Genomic DNA, 14,163 nt, shown 5'->3' on the forward strand with positions numbered 1-14,163 from the left:
CGTGAATAATGTCAACAAACCACTCGGGGGTCAGCCGGTCGTATCGTGCAGGCTACCCGGTGGCCTGTGGCGTGTTATCCTTTCGCGCCACCGCTCAAGGGTGAGCACATGGGGGTGCACGGTAAACCAGCAGGGGAACACCGGCACGAATCAATGTTGTCGACAGACCACAGCTCGAAACAGCAGCCGACCCCAACAACACATTCTTCGCACCTCAGATGATCGTATCATTACACGAATCTTTTGACGAAAACCCACTATCATGTTGGAGGACACCTTTCCTAGACCCCATTTTCGCGTGTGTATTTTCAATTTCAGATGTTCTATTCCGAAATTTTACGTACAGTTTATATATTCCTTGCACGCCTTTCACCCTCCTGTATGTTCAGGCCCCGATTGCTCAAAATCTTTTTCACACCCTTCCTTCCATCTCCAATTTGGTCTCCCACTTCTCCTTCTTCCCTCCACCTCTGACACATATATCTTCTTCGTCAATCTTTCCTCACTCATTCTTTCTCTCCATTTGACCAAACCACTTCAACACACCCTCTTCTGCTCTCTCAACCACACTCTTTTTATTACCACACATCTCTCTTACCCTTTCATTACTTGCTCGATCAAACCACCTTAAACCACATATTGTTCTCAAACACTTTACATCCAACACATCCACCCTCCACAACCCTACCTATAGCCCATGCCTTGCAACCATATAACATTGTTGGAATCACTATTCCTTTAAACATACCCATAATATATATATATATATATATATATATATATATATATATATATATATATATATATATATATTTTTTTTTTTGTCGCTGTCTCCCGCGTTTGCGAGGTAGCGCAAGGAAACAGACGAAAGAAATGGCTCAACCCACCCCCATACACATGTATATACATACACGTCCACACACGCAAATATACATACCTACACAGCTTTCCATGGTTTACCCCAGACGCTTCACATGCCCTGATTCAATCCACTGACACCACGTCAACCCCGGTATACCACATCGCTCCAATTCACTCTATTCCTTGCCCTCCTTACACCCTCCTGCATGTTCAGGCCCCGATCACACAAAATCTTTTTCACTCCATCTTTCCACCTCCAATTTGGTCTCCCTCTTCTCCTCGTTCCCTCCACCTCCGACACATATATCCTCTTGGTCAATCTTTCCTCACTCATTCTCTCCATGTGCCCAAACCATTTCAAAACACCCTCTTCTGCTATCTCAACCACGCTCTTTTTATTTCCACACATCTCTCTTACCCTTACGTTACTTACTCGATCAAACCACCTCACACCACACATTGTCCTCAAACATCTCATTTCCAGCACATCCATCCTCCTGCGCACAACTCTATCCATAGCCCACGCCTCGCAACCATACAACATTGTTGGAACCACTATTCCTTCAAACATACCCATTTTTGCTTTCCGAGATAATGTTCTCGACTTCCACACATTCTTCAAGGCTCCCAGAATTTTCGCCCCCTCCCCAACCTATGATCCACTTCCGCTTCCATGGTTCCATCCGCTGCCAGATCCACTCCCAGATATCTAAAACACTTCACTTCCTCCAGTTTTTCTCCATTCAAACTCACCTCCCAATTGACTTGACCCTCATATATATATATATATATATATATATATATATATATATATATATATATATATATATATATATATATATATATATATCTTTCTTTCTTTCTTTTAAACTATTTGCCATTTCCCGCGTTGGCGAGGTAGCGTTAAGAACAGAGGACTGATATATATATATATATATATATATATATATATATATATATATATATATATATATATATATATATTTTTTTTTTTTTTTTTTTTTGATTTGTCGGTCTCCCGCGTTTGCGAGGTAGCGCAAGGAAACACGAAAGAAATGGCCCAACCCACCCCCATACACATGTATATACATATGTCCACACACGCAAATATACATACCTACACAGCTTTCCATGGTTTACCCCAGACGCTTCACATGCCTTGATTCAATCCACTGACAGCACGTCAACCCCGGTATACCACATCGCTCCAATTCACTCTATTCCTTGCCCTCCTTTCACCCTCCTGCATGTTCAGGCCCCGATCACACAAAATCTTTTTCACTCCATCTTTCCACCTCCAATTTGGTCTCCCTCTTCTCCTCGTTCCCTCCACCTCCGACACATATATCCTCTTGGTCAATCTTTCCTCACTCATTCTCTCCATGTGCCCAAATCATTTCAAAACACCCTCTTCTGCTCTCTCAGCCACGCTCTTTTTATTTCCACACATCTCTCTTACCCTTACGTTACTTACTCGATCAAACCACCTCACACCACACATTGTCCTCAAACATCTCATTTCCAGCACATCCATCCTCCTGCGCACAACTCTATCCATAGCCCACGCCTCGCAACCATACAACATTGTTGGAACCACTATTCCTTCAAACATACCCAAATTTGCTTTCCGAGATAATGCTCTCGACTTCCACACATTCTGCAAGGCTTCCAGAATTTCCTATGAGTCCACGGGAAAAATGAAACACGATAAGTTCCTAGTGCACTTTCGTGTAATAATCACATCATCGGGGAGACACAAGAGATATATAAGTCAGTTGATATACATCGAAGAGACGAAGCTAGGACGCCATTTGGTAAACATGCATATATATATATATATATATCTATATAAATATACGTAAATATAAAGTTTTTGAGAAATTGGAGAACCTTAACTCTAAAAGAGACTGGACTGATATGGCCATAACGTTCTTACAAAGTCTTCCAGGTACAATACAGAAATGATGAATCATGTTCTTTAACATGAAAAACTCGTCATTCATACATAGGTTACAGTAAGATCTTAAAATACAGAGGTTATACCACACAAATTCACCTGATGCACTTCATCCTGGCAGCCATGAGCACATTTACCATTAGTCCATATACGGGGTTCAAGAATGCGGGTTCGTTCTGGAACTCAACCACATCTGAGAATGATGAGCTTCCGTCGCGCGTCCCATGACGCAATCCCTTCCCCCCCTCCTCCCAACCCCGGCGCAGCTGTAGCGCACCGCCGATATAAGTAGCGGCAACTGTGTCGGGCAGTCAGTCAGTGCGCTCCAGGTCGGAGTGAACGCAAGACAGTGTGTTAGTGTCTCGCCCACCGTCTTAGTGGAGTATAGTCGGGCCCGGGATAAAAAAAAAAAAAAGACTGATTTTACAGAATTAACGGTGCGAACGGACTGATATAAAGGACATCAATCATCATCAACATATTTGCTGTGACAAATATTCGTTCTCGATGGTCAAAAGCATGAGTTCGGACGGGCACCAGGAGGACAAGAGTAAGTAAAAATTTATAGATCCTGTTAAAACATTGGTTTATATATAGTCACGTTCGGAGAAATAATGCGGGTTGATGCCCTATCCTTCTCATTTGCCTTCCTGTCCTTTCAGCTTTCCCTACCGGCCTTAGTTTACTGTTTAAGATAACTAGAGATATCAGGGTCCCCCCCACCAGTGCTTTCTTGAAATGAAACATTTTTAGTAATACTCGTTTGTATTGCCACCTGATGATTCCCTCTTAACTAAAACCAACTAGGATGGCGGAGGAGAACCATGGCATCTTACACACCCCCCGAGGTTGTGCCCATTTTGATAAACCTTGAGTGTGAAAGGTGATTAATACCAGAGCGCTGTTGTTAGACGCTGCAGACCAATGAGTACGGAGAGAGAATACGGAAAACGCAATTCCTGCGGCCAAGGTCTTACCACCAATACTTTTACATACGACTGTCCTGGACGTGGAAAGTTTTGGAGGATACAGGGAGGTACAGAAGAGATTCACTGGCTGTACTTTGGTTGTCTGATCATTAAAAAGTATTTCATCGTGTGTGGTGATGGGGTTTTGTGTGTGTGTGTGTGTGTTGAGACCTTGAGACGCTGGAGGCTGGCCGGGCGGCCTGGCAGAGGTTGGCAGGATCGCGGGGGTAGGTAGTGGGAGGAGCCTGTGTGTGTGTGTGTGTGTGTGTGTATGTGAGGTTGCCACGAGTGGAATAATGAAAGGCTATTCATCCAACCTACATCTAGGTTTACTCGTGGCCTGAAAACCTTTCGTCGTAACCTCCAGTGTACTCTATACACATCACAGCATAATTAAAGATTCTCGTTCTCCCGATCTGTATTACGAAAAAAAATATGTATGACATTCGATTTTGAAGTGAGGTGGCGTTTCTACGGAGAGAGCTTGTCACTAGAGGGCTTTAGGAAATTCACACCAGGGCAAGTGTTTACACAGACACAAATATTTGTAAAACAATATCATTTGCTTCAGGAGGATGGGATTGGCTGGTGGTGTTGAGAGGGGGAGGAGGCTCCCACCACGGGGAAATGGGAAACATTACAAGTAAGACAATACGGCGTGAAAAGATAGGCTTGGCCTGCAAATGGTGAAGGATCACGTAGGCAGGAGTGATGCAGCATCTCCACGAGAGACTTGGTCTTCCCCCCGAGCCCTTAACATCAACATCCGATGCTCCTTGGTATAAGTACTGGAGCTAGTAAGATCCATAGTAAAGTGGCAGGACAGCAAAAATATAGCCTTTTTCTGAAGCAGTCACTCATCCATACCAGCCCAAGACCCACATTCGCCTACTGCTAAGATTTCCCAGCCATATTTCTCTCCATCTCATGCAGTTTAGCATCCCAGTTTAAATACAATTTGACTAGAAAATATTAAAAAAGTACTCCTCTAGCATGACTGTAACCACAGTAGTAACTGTATACACTCGCGTCCCAACAACCCAGCCGACCGGTCACCCATCACCAGCCAGCGACTCGTCACTGAAGCCACGTAGACGAAACAAGGAAAATATTGAACAAGACTGGAAGACCACGGAATCTGGCCTTGAGCGATGATGTATTGTCATAACAAGCCGCAGGATTCCCGTAATTATGCACATTCATACCTGGGTTGTGGCTGGCTTCCAATGTGATATTTTCAAGCGTTGAAAACCCTGTTGAGATGCACGTTACTGCTCTTATATTTCATCCCAGAATCAGATATATGGTGGGCAGAAATGTCAGCCATTGGGCTCCTTAACCATCCTCTCTTTAGTCTGGCACTAACCGAGATCATTGTCTCAGTTCCACATTAGGTCTCCTTAACCGAAATCAGTCTTAACATTTGTAGGGCTTCTTAACCATTGTATCTTAAGTCTGGCATAATTTGGAAAACAAAAATTGTTCAGTTGTCATTAACTGTGTTTCATGTTGTACCAGTGGTTGAGTGTGTTTCTGTGGTTCACAGGAGGAGGCCGGGTGGTGTTCGGCGTGGCTGGGGTGGTCCTGGCTGCCTCGCTGCTCTTCATGCGTAGCCCCGTCCAGGACACTCCTACCTCTTCTTCGCCCGGGGCTCCTGCCGTTCTTGGTGAGTATTGAGACTCAACAGCGCCCGCAGGAGGCCACGGCCATAGTCAGTCCACTCCTCGTCATGACAGAGGCAGTGCCATGTTCATTACTGTGGACCTCTTGTACCTAGCTTTATTATGTTTGGAAAGGAATATTAAAGCCTTCTTGTGAAGCTAACTATCGTACAATACACTAATGTTCTTACGCATTTGCAAGGTTCTGCGACAAGAATGTACACACCGGAAATGAATAATCATGATCACTTACGACGCAAATTTTACATGCCAATCGTAATAGCAGTTCCTTTCAATCAAATGATCTTTTTTTCTTTTAATCTACTCAATACATGAAAATTCAGGTGTTCTAATGACCCAAGCGTACAATTGCAGTCAACGTAAAGGGATGAATTGATATGAATTACGTGCAATACATTACATACGTCATTAAGATGCACATACGTGCGTGGCGAGGGAGGTGGTATTAAATGTGTTGCGCTGTGTCTTGCAGATTACGACCCGTGCTGCGCATACCCCTGCCAGAACCAGGGCGTGTGCATGAGGCTCCCTACCAACAACTACACCTGCGACTGTACCGGCACGGACCACTACGGTACCAACTGCGACATACGTAAGTAGCTCTCGTCATTCTGTCGTGGTTGTCACGCCCTCTCAAGGGCATGAACTGTAGACAGATTCGTCGCCAGTTTGAGTCATGTTTACGTGGTGAATAAGAGCAAATACATTTTAGCCTACGAATGATATTGATGTAGAATGAAGTGCAAGGCAAACGCAAAAGTCAATTATAAGACATAAATGACAATTTTTTTTATCTTCCCAGCGACGTGGACGGCGTGGCTGAAGAAGAACCTCAAGCCAGACCCCGAGACCATACACAACTTGATCACCTCCCACAGCTGGTTCTGGGCCATCATTAACAGGATCCCCTTCCTCCACAAGCGGATCATGACCTACGTCTACCTCTGTAAGTCAATGCCCCAACGTGTTCCATTTTGTAGACAGAAGCTACACAGTTACTGAATTCGATAGTTTGATTGTGTATCTGACCGATGAGATAACTTTAGATAAGCAATTCTCTAAAATACATGTAAATAAGCAATTCCTGCAATACATGTAAATAAGCAATTCCTGCAATACACGTAAATAAGCAATTCCTGTAATACATGTAAATAGGCAATTCTCTAAAATACATGTAAACAAGCAATTCCTGCAATACATGTAAATAAGCAATTCCTGCAATGCATGTAAATAAGCAATTCCTGCAATACATGTAAATAAGCAATTCCTGCAATACACGTAAATAAGCAATTCCTGTAATACATGTAAATAAGCAATTCTCTAAAATACATGTAAATAAGCAATTCCTGCAATACATGTAAATAAGCAACTCCTGTAATGCATGTAAATAAGCAATTCCTGCAATACATGTAAATAAGCAATTCCTGTAATGCATGTAAATAAGCAATTCCTGAAATACGTGTAAATAAGCAATTCCTGAAATACGTGTAAATGAGCAATTCCTGGAATACGTGCGTCTGATGGAGAAAGTGTTGGAAGCTGACTACTATTTCGTGCCTTCGGCAGCTCGTGGCGACTTGGTGGACTCTCCGCCCACGTACGAGAGCGACCATAGCTACATCACCCTCAACGCCTACTACAACGAGAGCTACTACGGCCGAGCCCTCCCGCCCGTCCCTGAGCACTGCCCAACTCCCCTGGGAGTGAAGGGACACAGGGAGTACCCCGACGTGGACACGCTGATCAAGAAGATATTCCTGCGGAAGCAGTTCATCCCAGAGCCCCACGACACCAACATCCTGTTCCAGTACTACGCCCAGCACTTCACCCACCAGTTCTTCTGGACCGACTACGAGAAGGGCCCTCAACTCACCAAGGGCAACGGAGGCGTAAGTATCTCCCCTCGAACACGCCCGGTAACGAGCCTGGTTATGCATGAGGTAGTGGTTACATGATATAGGAATCACCCACTCCACTGTGAGGCAAAAGACTCAAAGCTTGTTCTGACTTCCTCAGGTGGACGTTTCGAACATCTACGGGCTCAAGGAACAGGACCGCCGGGGTTTGAGGTCTGGCCACAGAGGCAAACTACTCACTCAGGTTGGTACACCTTTGTTTTTTTAATCAGTTTATCTTTATGCTGTCTCTCAGATAACGCAATACCGTCTCACACTAATGAACGACACTTTCATGAAGTATTTACGAATATTACGGACTAATGTGTATTCAATGCATAACGAAAATTACTCTTGAAATCTGTGGTTTTGGTATCGAGAAATAACCCTCATCCCCTTGTCCTCAGGTGATCAACGGGGAGGAGTTCCCACCATACCTGAAGGACGTGCAGGGCATCTCCATGGACTACCCTCCCCACATCCCCATCCCGGATGATTCTAAATTCGCCCTGGGTCACCCCTTCTTCGCTCTCCTGCCTGGGCTCTTCGTAAGTAGCAAAAGCCAATACAGTGCTATAATTCCTCACTATAAGAATGGCAAATGGTTGGTCAAGATGATTGTCTACCGCCTCTCCAGAGCGTAAGGTCTACATAATCCTCTCGTCTCTCCCCTGCTGCAGGCCTACTCCACTATCTGGGTTCGTGAGCACAATCGTGTGTGTGACGAGCTCTTCAAGGTTCACCCAGACTGGGACGACGAACGCCTCTATCAGACTGCTCGCCTCATCATCATAGGTACGTCCCGTCAACCTGTCATCTCGGCTCCTCTTTTTACCCCGCAATAACTTATTTGTTGGCGAGAGAAAAAATACATAGTCATCTCCTAATGAAGCTGCTTTGAGCGGCGTATGCGTTATTTGTAGGGCATTTTGCTCATTGTCGTGATTTCGCAAATGAAATATATCCATAGCAAAGTTAAGATCAATATCTTGAAGTATTAGAGTTACTGCTGAGGGGTATTTGAAATATTGACCTCTCTTGCTAGATCACTACCTGGACTTGACCCCCATATCACTGACCCCCCTTTTTATCCTCCCACCCACAGGCGAGGTGATCAAGATCACCATTGAGGACTACGTGCAGCACTTGAGCCAGTACAACCTCAGGCTGACGTTCGAGCCCCACCTGACCCACGGCACCCGTTTCCAGTACCACAACCGCATCCACGCCGAGTTCAATCACCTCTACCACTGGCATCCCCTCGTCTCCGACACACTCCATGTGAGTCTTGCTCGCCAAGCTTTGTATTTTCGGCTTTGACGATATGAAGTGCATTACCCCTTCCCTCCTCATTCTAACATTTCCTTTCTATCTCTGAAAACAATCTGAGACAGATTTGTGGTAAGACCGTACAGGAGTGTAATCGATTATTTCCATTCGTGTTCGCAGGTGAACGGAACAGACTATGGCATCATGGACATGGCGTATTCCACCGCCCCTATCTTCAAGCACGGACTTGACAACTTCATCCATGCTATGGTCAACACAAGGGCTGGAGCGGTAAGTTATCTCCCACTAACATCTTAGACTGAATTCAGTCCTGTATTCGTAATTTGAATTGCTTCACTCCCTCCACTCTAAAGTAGGGCTGCATCCTTCTCTTTCCACTTTGAAGTAGGGCTACATCCTTCTCTTTCCACTTTGAAGTAGGGCTGCATCCTTCTCTTTCCACTTTGAAGTAGGGCTGCATCCTTCTCTTTCCAATTTGAAATAAGGCTGTAACCATCCCTCTCTCTCCACTGTGAAACAAGGCTGTAACCTTCCCTCTCTCTCCACTGTGAAATAAGGCTGTAACCCTTCCCTCTCTCTCCACTGTGAAATAATTTGCCAGTGCTGGCATGACCGGTGACCGTAATGGCTTCCTTTCTCTGCAGTTGACGACCAGGAACCACGCACCCGTCCTCTACCCAGTCCTGAAGAAGGTGATAGAGAACGGCAGACGGCTGAGGTTCCAGGGGATCAATGCCTACAGACAGAGGTTCGAGATGAGGCCCTTCACCAGCTTCCAGGACCTGACCGGAGACGCAGAACTGGCGGCCGAACTGGAGGAGCTGTACGGGGACATCGATGCCGTAGAATACTATGTCGGTAAGTTGTCAACAATGATACATTAATTCTATTCATCCACCTTCAGTGGCACATTTCTCATACATCAGATTTAGCTGTGCTTATATATATAAATAATTCACTGAATTTCACTCCTTCTAGATATATGGAAGACGATTTCTATGCTTCGAAAGCCCCCCTCCCCACTCAAGTGACAAATTTGCATATTCATGAGTCACTTTTTAACTCTTCAGGTCTGCTTGCGGAAAGACCCGGCCCTTCTGTGACGCCCTTATCCATGGTGAACATGGGCGGACCCTGGAGCGTGAAGGGTCTCCTGGCCAACCCCATCTGCAGCCCCAGGTACTGGAAGCCATCCACCTTCGGCGGGGAGGAGGGATTCAACATCATCAAGACGGCCTCCATCCAGAAGCTCTTCTGCCTCAACATGAAGAACGGGTGTCAAAACATCGCTTTCACAGTCCCCGCAGGCACGCCTTAGGAAAGACCCGGTGCAATGTGAAGAACCAGACTGGGTATGGAGACAGTAATGAGCCATTCCAAAGATGTTTTAATACTTGCCTGTTAGGGGTATATACCTCTTTTTTTTGTCCCTTCCCCTGTTGAAAGAGAGAGTACAGTTGGACGTGAGTGTAGAGGAAATAGTTTTCTGTTTCTGCATCTCTTATCAACGCCACGTCTTCTAGCAGTAGCTAAAGTGTTTTTATTTATAGAATGAATGTTTTGGTTCCCTTCCCACCAAGAAAAGAAAGTCTAACAAAAAAAAAAAAGGCATTACTACAGGCGTAAAAACTGTACATATTGTTTTCCAATTTCCACTGCGTTACCAAATTTGACATCTATGTGAAAGTAAGAGGTCGTTTGTAAGTTATTTAGCTTGAATGTAAGTCGTACATGTAAATAATCACACTGGTATGATTGTATTTATAGATATGATGCTAGTCAGATACATTATATATATATAGGTTACAAGTGTGATTGCGAGTGCATGCATCAAAGATGTCATGAGGAGGTATGGATGCATAACTCAGGTGTTGGAGTGTCACTAGGTGGGCTCGGGTCCATAAGGAGAATAATCAAGGAGGCTTTCAGGGAGGGAAGCTTGGCCTCGTCCTGCCTTCCCCTAAACCTGTTCATGTACATTTGTATTCAATGTTCTCTGCTCTGAGTTGTATTTTTGTACATTTTGTATATATATTTTTTTATATGTGTATGTGTGTGTGTGTTGATCTCAAGTAATTTACGATACTTTTGAATAAATACTGAAAGATACAGATGTTTGCATGACCTAGCTATACTTAGCGCTCTGCTGGGTCGGTGTTTGGCAAGCGCTTGCCTGCACCATGTACCTATCGCCACAAACACCGCAGAAGAAATGTCTCAAGTGTAAATATAACTCCTTGGGTGAGTCATAATAGATACTGGCCTACCGAACACTATCAACACTGTACAGCTACAAATGATGAGCGAGAATAAGTATACATACACTCCATACTTGATCACAGTTTCCCGCGTTAACGAGGTATCACCACCAACAGAAGAAGAAAGGCCGTATTTGAGCACGTCCATTCTCTAGCTGTCATGTGTAATGCACCGAAACTACAGCTCCCTGTACACAACCAGGCCCACAGACCCTTTCATGGCTTGCCCCAGACGCTTCCAATGCCCAGGCTCAGTCCAATGGCAGCACGTCGACCCCGGTATACACTATCGTTGCAATTCACTCTATCCCGTGCATGTTCATGCGCCAATCGCTCAAAATCTTTTTCACTATTCTACACTCAATCTCTCCTGGTACATCTTCACACCAGTCTCTTTTCCAAACTCACTCTCATCTCTTTCTTCTCACCGGCAGTTTCCTCTTTTTCGAAAACTTCTAAATATCTTCACCCTCGCCTCCACAAGATAGTGATCAGACATATCACCAGCTGCCCCTCACAGCACATTTACACACAGAAGTCTCTCTTTTATACGCTTATTAAGTAAAGTGTAATGCCCGATGACCATCTTTCTTACGTATACTTGCGCATGTCCTTCTTTTAAAACCAGGTATTCCCAATCACCAGTCCGTTTTCAGCACACAACTCCAGAAGCCGTTCACAATTTTCATTCTTGATGTTGAATACCCTAGTTAAACCCTCAACTGCCACATTCTTCACTTTCGCATTCAAGTCATCCCCCACTAACACCCGATCTCTTACATCAATATTGCCGACACTATCATTCAGCTGCTCCTGAAACACTTACCTTTCATAATCTTCCTTCTCATGGCCAAGCACACACGCACCAATGATCACCCATCTCTCGCCGTCAACTTTCATCATCCAACATCAGTTTAGAATTCACTTTCTTACACTCACATACTCCCACAACTCCTGCTTCAGGAGCAGCGCTACTCCCTCCTTAGCTCTCGTCCTCTGACCAACCCATGATTTTACTCCTAGGACATTTCCAAACCATTCTTCCCCTCTAACCTTGAACTTTGTTTCAACCAGAGCCAGAACATCCAGAGAAAACATTATTCTGAGCTTACAGTGAGGGGAAAACAGAACATTATTCTGAGCTTACGATGAGGGGAAAACAGAACAGTATTCTGAGCTTACGATGAGGGGAAATCAGAACATTATTCTGAGCTTACGGTGAGGGGAAAAAAGAACATCATTCTGAGCTTACGGTGAGGGGAAAAGAGAACATTATTCTGAGCTCACGATGAGGGGAAAACAGAACATTATTCTGAGCTTAAGGTGAGGGAAAAACACACCATTCTGAGCTTACAGTGAGGGGAAAAGAGAACATTATTCTGAGCTTACGATGAGGGGAAAACAGAACAGTATTCTGAGCTTACGATGAGGGGAAAACAGAACAGTATTCTGAGCTTACGATGAGGGGAAAACAGAACAGTATTCTGAGCTTACGATGAGGGGAAATCAGAACATTATTCTGAGCTTACGATGAGGGGAAATCAGAACATTATTCTGAGCTTACAGTGAGGGGAAAACAGAACAGTATTCTGAGCTTACGATGAGGGGAAATCAGAACATTATTCTGAGCTTACGATGAGGGGAAATCAGAACATTATTCTGAGCTTACGATGAGGGGAAATCAGAACATTATTCTGAGCTTACGATGAGGGGAAAACAGAACAGTATTCTGAGCTTACGATGAGGGGAAATCAGAACATTATTCTGAGCTTACGATGAGGGGAAATCAGAACATTATTCTGAGCTTACGATGAGGGGAAATCAGAACATTATTCTGAGCTTACGATGAGGGGAAAACAGAACATTATTCTGAGCTTACGATGAGGGGAAATCAGAACATTATTCTGAGCTTACGATGAGGGGAAAACAGAACAGTATTCTGAGCTTACGATGAGGGGAAATCAGAACATTATTCTGAGCTTACGATGAGGGGAAATCAGAACATTATTCTGAGCTTACGATGAGGGGAAAACAGAACAGTATTCTGAGCTTACGATGAGGGGAAAACAGAACAGTATTCTGAGCTTACGATGAGGGGAAATCAGAACATTATTCTGAGCTTACGATGAGGGGAAATCAGAACATTATTCTGAGCTTACGATGAGGGGAAATCAGAACATTATTCTGAGCTTACGATGAGGGGAAATCAGAACATTATTCTGAGCTTACGATGAGGGGAAATCAGAACATTATTCTGAGCTTACGATGAGGGGAAAACAGAACAGTATTCTGAGCTTACGATGAGGGGAAAACAGAACAGTATTCTGAGCTTACGATGAGGGGAAAACAGAACATTATTCTGAGCTTACGATGAGGGGAAAACAGAACAGTATTCTGAGCTTACGGTGAGGGGAAAAGAGAACATTATTCTGAGCTTACGATGAGGGGAAAACAGAACAGTATTCTGAGCTTACGGTGAGGGGAAAAGAGAACATTATTCTGAGCTTACGATGAGGGGAAAACAGAACAGTATTCTGAGCTTACGATGAGGGGAAAACAGAACAGTATTCTGAGCTTACGATGAGGGGAAAACAGAACAGTATTCTGAGCTTACGATGAGGGGAAAACAGAACATTATTCTGAGCTTACGATGAGGGGAAATCAGAACATTATTCTGAGCTTACGATGAGGGGAAATCAGAACATTATTCTGAGCTTACGATGAGGGGAAAACAGAACATTATTCTGAGCTTACGATGAGGGGAAATCAGAACATTATTCTGAGCTTACGATGAGGGGAAAACAGAACATTATTCTGAGCTTACGATGAGGGGAAATCAGAACATTATTCTGAGCTTACGATGAGGGGAAAACAGAACAGTATTCTGAGCTTACGATGAGGGGAAATCAGAACATTATTCTGAGCTTACGATGAGGGGAAATCAGAACATTATTCTGAGCTTACGATGAGGGGAAAACAGAACAGTATTCTGAGCTTACGATGAGGGGAAAACAGAACAGTATTCTGAGCTTACGATGAGGGGAAATCAGAACATTATTCTGAGCTTACGATGAGGGGAAATCAGAACATTATTCTGAGCTTACGATGAGGGGAAAACAGAACATTATTCTGAGCTTACGATGAGGGGAAATCAGAACATTATTCTGAGCTTACAGTGAGGGGAAAACAGAACAGTATTCTGAGCTTACGATGAGGGGAAAACAGAACAGTATTCTGAGCTTACGATGAGGG

General features: G+C 44.1%; 1 protein-coding gene across 1 annotated transcript; it reads left to right on the top strand.

The window, feature by feature from the left end:
* The first annotated feature begins 3,102 nt into the window (after positions 1–3,102).
* Positions 3,103–10,762, top strand: LOC139765847 (prostaglandin G/H synthase 2-like). The gene is made up of 12 exons (XM_071693683.1): positions 3,103–3,368; positions 5,333–5,452; positions 5,941–6,060; positions 6,271–6,414; positions 7,035–7,357; positions 7,485–7,568; positions 7,771–7,911; positions 8,044–8,158; positions 8,469–8,644; positions 8,813–8,923; positions 9,298–9,511; positions 9,724–10,762. Exons 1-12 carry the CDS (start codon positions 3,326–3,328, stop codon positions 9,969–9,971), a joined length of 1,839 nt encoding a protein of 612 aa, XP_071549784.1. The 5' UTR covers positions 3,103–3,325; the 3' UTR covers positions 9,972–10,762.
* Positions 10,763–14,163: the final 3,401 nt, after the last annotated feature.

Source organism: Panulirus ornatus, chromosome 56, assembly GCF_036320965.1.
Source record: "Panulirus ornatus isolate Po-2019 chromosome 56, ASM3632096v1, whole genome shotgun sequence".
NCBI lineage: Eukaryota > Metazoa > Arthropoda > Malacostraca > Decapoda > Palinuridae > Panulirus > Panulirus ornatus.